This window comes from Folsomia candida, unplaced genomic scaffold (assembly GCF_002217175.1).
Source record: "Folsomia candida strain VU population unplaced genomic scaffold, ASM221717v1 Fcan01_Sc013, whole genome shotgun sequence".
NCBI classification, from domain to species: domain Eukaryota; kingdom Metazoa; phylum Arthropoda; class Collembola; order Entomobryomorpha; family Isotomidae; genus Folsomia; species Folsomia candida.
Window position 1 is genome coordinate 4,073,880 of NW_019091205.1, and position 10,416 is coordinate 4,084,295.

Sequence of the window (10,416 nt, forward strand, 5' to 3'; positions counted from 1 at the left end):
GTGAAAGGACGGTAACTGAGGATGATTCAGTAATCATTACAGAGGAGGATCTTCTGGATGTCAATGGAGGGATTTCGAGCAGATCCGTAATAGAAGAGAGTGAATCACCTCCTCCAAGAGACGAAGTTATGACTCCAACGCTCCCATCGACCACTAAAATTGCAAAACGTGAACCAGTAATTTTAAAACGGAAGGCTCCAATTACTACAAGTATGGGACTAATTGCGGCTGCATCTAAACAACGATCGGATCTAGCTGTGCAGCGATTAGAATTTGAACGAGAAGCTTTTGACCGAAAGGAGAAAATGGACTTGCAATCATTGGACCTGCAGAAAGAAGAGATGCAGCTGAAAAAAGAAATTGAGTTGGGAAAATTGGACATCGAACGAGAGAAAAATAAAAGTCAACACGAAGTCAACATGAAGCAGCTATCAATTCAGGAACAGAAATTGAAAAATGAAGAAATGAAGTTGCAACTAGAACTTCTGAAATATTCAAATATCAATAAGTAATGTAATGTTCTAAAACTTCAATTCCTTAATAGTAAGAAGTCATAAAGGTTTTCATACAAATTTGTTGTGGTATTTTATTTAGTTCGTTAAATTTATTTAAAGTTTGATACATGTTGGTCTAAAAAATGGAAAATATAAGTATTTCCAGTATTTCCTAATAGGAACAAAAACATCCTGTTGGCATTAATTATTTACAACAAAATTGAATATTTCATCTCGTTTTTCTATCGCTGACGCTGGGACATGATTAGTTGAATTAATACCACTATCATCATCAAGCATGTCTTCTGAAATAGGATACTCTTCTAAAGATTCTAAAATAATATTGTAAAGAATACAACACGAAGTTATCCACTGCACTGCATATTCATGTCCAGACTGGAAATTTACTCTCATTCTTAGCTCTTTTAAACTTGAGAATGTTTCCTTAAGGTTGCCGAACACCTGCTCAATTTTCACTCTAAAATTACAGAAGACTTTGTTGAACTTTTCTGAAACAACCGTAAAAATAATAAGTTGGCATATTAATTAAAATTCATAAAAACTTAAAAACCAGTAGTACCTCTTTGACATTGTGTTCCAATAGTTGAATTTGTTCTTAGAGTTGTTAGCATAAATGGGGTTAACTTGTAAGCTGAGTCACCTGCGATCCACTGATTTAAGTTAAAATAATTTTGCGGGTTTTTTGCAACTTCTGAATTTGAAAAAACTTTAGCATCGTGGACAGATCCGGGGTAGCCTACTAAAATGTGGCGAAGACGAAATTCTACGAAAGCAAAGTATTTAGGTTTGCATACTTTAAACATTTTAGAAATATTTATATACTTATTATGTAACTAGACCCACCGGCGTCACAAATTCCCTGTAAATGAATTGCATATCGCATTTTCCTTGAAAAGTATGACTGTGGGTCATCAATTGGAGCTTCTTCCAGGTTGATATGAGATCCATCCACAATTGCAATGCACCCTGGGAGTTGTGGACAAAGTTTTGCTAAGCGGCTTCGTTCAATTTCACCAGGCCAATAAATCCATTCTTTCTCTATCGATAATATAGCCTGCGAGAAGAAGATAATCAGCATTTACTGTTTAATTTGTATGTTAACATGTATTTCATATTACCCGTATAACTCGTTTGGTGATGGCGTCTACTGTACCGTTTCCAATACCAAATTTCTGAGCTAATTTGGAGTGAGATGACCCTGTACCGTTTACACCAAATCGAAAAAGTGTAAGGGCTAATTGAACAGGTATGGGGAACTGTTTTCCTTCTCCAACATGGTTAAACTCGGAGCTCGTCGAAATGATGTTCAGAATTCTTCCAAAATCTACACGACTCACTCGCAAATTTTCTTTAAATTCTCGTTCACCATAATTAGGCAACACATTGTAGAACCAGTCCTTAGATTTTGGAGTTTTAATTATTCTCGAGGTCGCATACCGCCGACTTAATACTTCAAAAATATCGTTTTCAAAATTGTCAAAAACTCTTTCAATTTCTGCGTCGTCGTCACTTTCTATATAATCAATTGCAATGACTGCGTTAATTGCCAATGTGTCTATTAAATCCGTCTTTGTTGACTTCTTAGGCATTTTAACAATAGAATTATCAATTTGAGTCAAAGTCTTTGACTACTCAAGTAGAGGTAAATGAAGTGAAAGTAAATGTAAACAACTCCATATGAAATTCCCGCGATGTCTGGGAGTATCAGCTTAATTAAGCAAAATTTGTGGGCGAAAGGACTTCAGACAAATTTATGTCGCTTGCTCGCTTAAGGGAGCGAAATTTTTAAGCGAGCGAAGTAAGCGAAATTTTTTAGCGATGTCTGAGGTCCCCCATTAATAAAAACAAATTCACCCATCTAACAAATTATATGTGCATACGCTCACGCGCCCATAATTCTTGATCATTCGCAGAAACGTTATACATACATATATTACGTATCCACTCGTCGGTAACGAAACTAAAAAAACTCCTGCACCACCATGTAAATAGTTAAATATTTACGTGGTGATATAATATTATTAAATAAATATTTAAATATTTATTTAAATATTACGTATTTGATTTCTAGTTAAATATGTATTAATCATTTACAACATAAATACAAGCGATTCTTAATCATAATTTAAAAAATCCTGATACATATGTAACATCGTGAAGCTTGGGATCAATTTCCTCAGAGTTGTTACGCGATCTAAAAAATATATTAATTAACTACTTGAATTGTTGAAAGTACGATAAATAATTACGCAACTCACAGTTTCAAAAATTATTAGCGAACCCGATTCAAATATTTTCATGGAAATGTGACGCAACCATGGTACGCTGAAACCATGCCGGGGGGACAAAGGTGTGGCAGGATGCGGGGGACTTGACTGGAATAGAGGAAGCGAAATCTTTTTTGAAAATTATGAAAACAATTCCTTCGCTGTACGTATTTTTAAGTGTGCAAAATGGACATTTCGCAAATGCTTTCTCCCATCGTATTTGTAGAACTTTGCACAGTTTACAGAGTGTGAGGTTATCAACTTACTAGTAATTTTGTCTCCGTCCAGTACTCCAGTCCCACGCGGAGGGTTGGGTTTCTTCCGTCTGGCCGGGAAGAGGAAGTTGGACGTAGTGACGACGCCCTAGTCGAAATCATGAAAACAGATGCACATAAATTATTCCGGGTATTTTTAACTTTTTTTATTTGCAATTTTTTTTTGCAAAAGTCGTTGCATAATTGCAACCTACAATTTATTTGTGAATGTTTGACAAACATAATTAAGACTAAATAAATGCGAAAAACTTATCGTGCTAAAAAAATATCGTGTTCAGGATAGATTTTCCGGTTAAAAATCTATAAAATTCTTAAAATTCGTAAACTTATAAACTTTAACAAAACTTTTCAAATACTTCCAATCAAACTTAGCTCAAAAATTTCCCTCAGCTCGAAGGCGTCTTTTTTTGTTTTGTTTGTAAAATTATTTTACAAAATGTACGCATTCTACAAAGTCACCAAGGGACTGTGTGAATTACCTCAATATTTCTCATTTCTTGATTAGAAATCAAGATTAAAATTTGAAATAAGGAAATCGTTCTAATAAAAAATTCATCCGACTTACCCGAGCTAAAAGCTTCACTGCGCCCAAACCAGCAAAACACCACCACCAAAACCGAGATAATAACGAACTTTGTCATGATGTCTCCCTTGTCCAAATGTAGGAATAAGATTGAGCAGAAAATTGCCTTTATTTTATAAGTATTTAGATTGCACTCTGTCCTTGTCAAAGTGTGCATAAAATATGTGCACAACTTTAATATCAATAACGAGCGTTCATACAAATACAACTTCGCACTGCCCGAGCGATTCTGTACAACGTACTGCAAACCTATAGGAAAAAATGTGCTTTACTATTTTCTCATACTGCAGCCTAGATTCCCGAGCTTACATATTTAATTCAGGTAAAATTTCCCAATTCACAAGTTTAAAATCCGACTCGTACATACATTCATATATTTTGCTGAAAAGACAGACGAACGTGAAGTATAGGTGCACAAGCCTCATCTCCGGCTAGAGATTATGTATGTACAACCTTTATGTACTTCACAAGGCAGCACGATTATGCATAAGTAATAAAAAAAAGTGAGTGAATTTTTTGAGAATTTGCTTTTCTATTGTCTCAACTGAACCACGATGAATTAGCGAAATCCCATCTGCATAACTCAACCGCATCTCAATCAAGTCAAGTCAAGTCAAAGTAAATTGTGAGTTGTGGTATCAGTCTCACTTTCATGACGGTCCGTGCATGAGGCATGTCGTAGAATTGAGTATTTAAGCATGTCACCCTTCCACATTATTATTACAAAAGTACACTCTTAATAATCTGGCGTGGTATTTATTTCTCGGTGTTAAATAATTTGCTACCGCTTGGTATTAAAATTATATACCGGTCCGTAAAAATTTGCTCTACCAATATGGTAAAACTTTAATACCGAGGAGCTATAGCTATTACTACGCGATGTTGCTTGTCCACTTTGGTAGAGTCAAACACATATCAATACCGCGGTTTATATTATTTTATTACCAGATTTTACGAGTGTATGAGATGAGACACCTTAAATAAATTGCATGAGTCAAAACTTCAAAAAAATTCCATCACATTCTTCACGCAGGGTCTCCCTCTCTCTAATTTGCAACATTGATCCGTACATGTAGCACTTTAAAACGTGACGAGAATTCACAAAAAATTGGATTAAATGCAACAATTTACAAGTTTAGTCAACCTTATGAATAAATTATGTGTGCATGTTATTCTTATTGTGATACAAGATTTAAAAAGGTCACGTGCATACTTATAAACAAACTTGGGGCTGGAAGTTATGACTTTTACCTTACATTTTTATTTAAGTAAGGCTGAACAAAATTCGTTTAATTGTTGTGCTGTTTATTTACTATCTGACTGACGAGCAGTGGCCGCGGAAGGTTTGGGGACATTTGGGGACGTTAACCTTGTAGGATAGGGGAGGGAGGGGTTTATATAACATGGAGAGAAGATGAGGACATGAACAACCGTGGGGACATGACATACATATTGCCCCCCTGTCTCCACGCTTCCGCGGACACTGTTGACGAGTAAATTTTCAGGTACCGAGATTATGTACTTAAACAAAGCCAGCACTGCATAGTTATTTACATCAAGAGCGTATTAGTTTGTAACCTTCGCAAAAAATTTGGGCTTTATGTGCGAAAAAATTGCACATCCCCCCCCCCTATGCACAGGCTACAATGGGGACGCAAATCATGCTCAACCCAGATTACAAGTTGTAATTTACAACGTTGCATAAAATGTAAATTTCATCGGGTAAGTTTTACACAAAATTTTACACACGTATGTAAATTTTCATCAAATATACAAGAGTGCATATTAATTTTAACTGCCAATTAATAATTGGGAACTAGAGAAAGAGTAACACGATCTTTTTTCTTAGAATACCCCTGATGCTGTGGCAAACTTAGTTTTTTTTTAACTGACAACACGCAACTACAAACTGACATTTTGGAGTAAATAAAAAAAACTTGAAAATTTGAAATTACTAATTTTGAATCTTACTCTGCTCCATTTCTAAAAAAAGGTAGATCACGATCTGCTCGAGACCAAAATTCTATCTAACAATATATTTTTTCCCATTTTTTCAGGTAAATCCTTTCGACTCGAGGGGATCGAATTCTAAAATACTTAAACCCCGCCTGACAATTCGTCACCTCGACTTAAATAAGGTAAAATTAACTACTTAAATAAATTATTCGCATATTTTTCTCCTAAGAATTTCTTGATTAATTCACACCTTTACTTTTCCTAGAAGATGGACCATTCCAACCCATATTTGGCCTTTATGAAGACCTTAAACGACCTGATGGCTCCGCCAACACCGTCGTCACCACCAAATGACGCCAAATCAAACTTCCAAACCTTTATCTTCTTGCGACGAGATTTTCGAGACGCCTTCGCCACCCGTGTTCTTCAACCGGTCCATGTCGCCCCCCGAATTGACGTCATGGTCACCGCGGCGACCAATGCTGTGTTGGAGGACACGAAAAAACGAAATATTACTTCGATTCTGGGCCCACTTTGCAATGATGGTAGTGGGCAGCCGCAGCTGTTAGATGCCGCTGAAGCGCTGGCTTTCCTTTGGGTCTATGTCGGCACGGCGGAGGCGGTGACGAGGAGGAGTGGACCAATTTGGGTCACCCAGTCGCTCGACGGCCATTTAGGGTTCCTATTCAAACAAGCAGTCTCCCTAGATAAGGAAAAGGTACATGTATGGTTGCACTCTTAAAATGGTTGCACTCATGATTTTTAAGAGTGTGCATGCATAAATTATTATTGTAAGAATCCTATATATAGGTACTTGATGATAAATTATCAAATTACGAGAAACTTTTTTCATATTTTCTTAAAGAACTTACCTCACGTGGCCCACTTGTGGAGGAAAGTACGACAATGTCATCCCCCCAAGGGAAAGTTTCCTTCCGTCACCAACATTTTTAAGGTGGCTTATGGTGACCTGGATTTGGACATGGTGCCGACCCTGGAGGCAGGAATGGAACTGCTTTTTGAAGAAATGTCGTCATTTTATGGCAACTTGAAGAATCCATCCATGAATGCAGAGATGAATGACAAATCAATTCAGCAGGAAATTGACAATTGTTTCCTGAAGATACCGCAATACCGAGGTCAACAATCGGACAAAGATCTTCCTCCAAAAGCAATTATGACACCATCTTCATCAACTTTTGGTTCTGCTCATTCTCCACAAAAAGCTGTCCCCGTCGGCAAAGCAGAAGAAAAGTCGATCGTCGTCCCTGCCTTTAAACTGGAAACGTCATCATCATCTGAACAAACACATCGTCCAAGAAGTGGATCCTATTTTGTCCAGCAAATTAGACAACTATTGAACAATAATGATGCTCCTGTCCCCCTGGATAACCAGTTTCTCCGCTTCCTCACAAATCCGGGTGAGTACGTCAGACTGAATCCGTCCGTGTTTCCTGAGGATAATGTCAATTGGTCCGCTAGAAAATTACTCTCCGACCAACCAAATGAAATTCCGGAAGTCGTTCCTCAAACTCCGGTCGACTGTACGGAAACGCTGCTGAGGGTGGATTTTACGGCGGAGGAGTACATCGACCAGACCACGGCGTCCAATTATTATGCTCAAGGGGTCAAAATTGTCGATGGGGTGAGAAGGGTCGTCTTATTCCATGAGAAGATAAATTTTTTCGGCATTAATAAGGACCAGGTTTAAATTAATGTGGAGTTATCTATATAAATGTGATGGTCAACTTATCATTATACGTACCAATTAATTATTGATGAATTATACCATAAAAATTTCACTAAAACTTGTCCAATTCTCAAAGATTGTTTTTTAAAATGTGTCACCCCGTTTATTTATTCGCATCAACATCAATCTATATTATAAGCTGGAAATGTCTTTCTGCAACGGAAGTGAAAGTGGAGAAAGTGATTTGCATATCAGCTGCGTTGGTACGAGCGGTTGGAAAGTCGATAAGTCAGTTATCCTTGGTTTTATCGTTTTGAAGGGAAGATAACGCAAACTCATAATTGTGGTTATCTGGTCGCTGGGGGGAGTGGGAGGGCGTGCCCCCCTCGGATATGGTTATCGCTCTGCTGGGGGGAGTGGGAGGGCGTGCCCCCCTCGGATATGGTTATCGCTCTGCTGGGGGGAGTGGGAGGGCGTGCCCCCCTCGGATATGGTTATCGCTCTGCTGGGGGGAGTGGGAGGGCGTGCCCCCCTCGGATATGGTTATCGCTCTGCTGGGGGGAGTGGGAGGGCGTGCCCCCTCGGATATGGTTATCGCTCTGCTGGGGGGAGTGGGAGGGCGTGCCCCCTCGGATATGGTTATCGCTCTGCTGGGGGGAGTGGGAGGGCGTGCCCCCTCGGATATGGTTATCGCTCTGCTGGGGGGAGTGGGAGGGCGTGTCCCTCTGGGATATCGTTATCGCTCTGCTGGGGGAACTGGGAGGGGTGCCCCCCTGGAATATGGTTACCGACGTTCCGTTCAGTTCCATTCATTCAGGCCCGTTTCCAAACCAGTGATATGCCTGAATGATGGGAGGGAGAACGGATTCCGTTCCCTTCATGGGTACCCCATATTTACATTGGATTGTTTAAATTACAAGATAGATTTACTTAGCTTACACATAAGGGAATGGGATTCCCTTCCTCTTCCATTCCCTTTGGATATACTTCAGGCGAAGTAGGGAATCTTCACATCAAGGGAAGGGAAAGGGAATGGATTTCCCTTCCCTTTGGATATACTTCAGATGAAGTGTGAAATCTTCGCATCAAGGGAAGGGAAGGGGAATGGATTTCACTTCCCTTTGGATATACTTCAGATGAAGTGTGAAATCTTCGCATCAAGGGAAGGGAAGGGGAATGGATTTCACTTCCCTTTGGATATACTTCAGATGAAGTGTGAAATCTTCGCATCAAGGGAAGGGAAGGGGAATGGATTTCACTTCCCTTTGGATATACTTCAGGCGAAGTAGGGAATCTTCACATCAAGGGAAGGGAAAGGGAATGGATTTCCCTTCCCTTTGGATATACTTCAGATGAAGTAGTGAAATCTTCGCATCAAGGGAAGGGAAGGGGAATGGATTTCACTTCCCTTTGGATATACTTCTGGCGAAGTAGGGAATCTTCACATCAAGGGAAGGGAAAGGGAATGGATTTCCCTTCCCTTTGGATATACTTCAGATGAAGTGTGAAATCTTCGCATCAAGGGAAGGGAAGGGGAATGGATTCCGTTCCCTTCATGTGTGGAATAAAGTTACCGCTATGCTGGAAGTAATAGAGGGGTGCCCGACATTGGCTGGGGTTTGTCTATCGAAAGTTGTTACACCCCCAGTGTTGCGTGGTGTTGCGATCTGTTGGTGGGGTCACTCACCAATAAATGACCTCAGCTATTTAATATTTTTTCAAGACTGTTTTGCAGGTCTCACTGCAGTTTCACATAAAGAGCATGTCCGCCCCCAACACCAGAAAAAATATACATTAGCCGCGGAAGGGTGGGTGGGGACAGAGGGACAATGTCCTCATGGTTATTCGATGTTCCTATCGGCTGCCCATGTTATACACATTCCATTCCCTTCATGTGCAGACAACGTAGATTAAAGAAATGGAATCGATTTCCTTCATGCAGACCTCCGATGAATTAGTCAAATCTTCTATTGAACAGATTTTGAACGCTGCGTATGAATATGTATGATATCATATGTACTTTCACATGCCACACACCAGTGACCGTGTGGACCAAGTCAAAGGTCATATATGAACACACGTCAAATATATCTATGTCAGATTTTGAACCGGGTATAGCAATATGATACTCATTTTGCTTTAATTCATAGTATCCATTCGTTGTGACCGTATATTTACGACCACATAGTATGGCGTGAAAATTGTTTAGATTTCTTAAATATTTTAGTTTTCCTACTATTGAGGTTCAGCGAGGTCAACTGAATTGATTTGATTTCAATTTCAGCCCGCCTCCAATGTTAATAAAGTGGGCATGTGATTTTGTCGCGTAGAAATTCTGTGCGGTTGACTTCGATGCACTGTAACATTAATCTCAATCAACTAATATCATCACTTTCACGTTCATTACAAATTCCTTTGACTTACGTCGACGACAGAGAATTTCAGCTTATAATATAGATTAAAATATTTAATTGGTTAGAGTTTTGCAAAATTCCACTCAATTTTCATGAAAATCAAATAAGCTCTCGCCCGGCGGGTGACGGGCTTATACGCTAGTATAAAATACTTTGTTAACTCAAATATTTCGTCAGCCAATTTCGACTTCCATTGCATTAGTAAATTTAAGCAAGCTAATCCCAAGTATATTTAGTTATATTGTATGTCAATTAAAAAGTTATAGCAAGTCAATTAACCCTTCAAACATTTCAGATTTTAAAAATTATTTCGCACTATTTCATTCAAGGGGCCGTCCATAAATTACGTAACGCAAAAATCGTCATTTTTTAGACCCCCCTCCCCCCTCGTAACGGCATCGTAACGCTTCTCGACTACCCCCCCTCCCCCTTCGTAACGTAACATAAATTTGATTTCACCGCAGATGATTTACTTAGCACTCGCAATGCATTGTGCGGAATTTTGGGGCGGCACCGATGAAAGGAAAGGGGGTATCGCTCATTCTGTTACCACAAAATAGAGCCAAAAATCCAGTTTATTTTTACTTATACAACCAGATCATTTCGGTTACTCCATTTTGAGATATTTAAGGTCAAAGTTTGACCGCAAACTTTTGCAAATGAATTGATCTGGTTGTACATATCTATGTAAAAATAAAAATAAACTAGATTTTTTC

General features: G+C 39.0%; 2 protein-coding genes across 2 annotated transcripts; one reads left to right on the forward strand and one right to left on the reverse strand.

Annotated features, from left to right (window-relative positions):
- Positions 1–574: 574 nt before the first annotated feature.
- LOC110855764 (putative nuclease HARBI1) lies at positions 575–3,809 on the reverse strand. Its single transcript, XM_035856484.1, has 7 exons — positions 3,623–3,809; positions 3,049–3,145; positions 2,774–2,890; positions 1,634–2,709; positions 1,359–1,569; positions 1,075–1,278; positions 575–1,003 (listed from the first exon to the last, which is right to left on the reverse strand). Exons 4-7 carry the CDS (start codon positions 2,102–2,104, stop codon positions 696–698), a joined length of 1,194 nt encoding a protein of 397 aa, XP_035712377.1. The 5' UTR covers positions 2,105–2,709; positions 2,774–2,890; positions 3,049–3,145; positions 3,623–3,809; the 3' UTR covers positions 575–695.
- A 1,477-nt stretch (positions 3,810–5,286) lies between these two features.
- Positions 5,287–7,421, forward strand: LOC118437523. The gene is made up of 4 exons (XM_035856580.1): positions 5,287–5,362; positions 5,698–5,778; positions 5,862–6,314; positions 6,462–7,421. The coding sequence occupies exons 3-4, from the start codon at positions 5,865–5,867 to the stop codon at positions 7,305–7,307; spliced, it is 1,296 nt and encodes a 431-aa protein (XP_035712473.1). The 5' UTR covers positions 5,287–5,362; positions 5,698–5,778; positions 5,862–5,864; the 3' UTR covers positions 7,308–7,421.
- Positions 7,422–10,416: the final 2,995 nt, after the last annotated feature.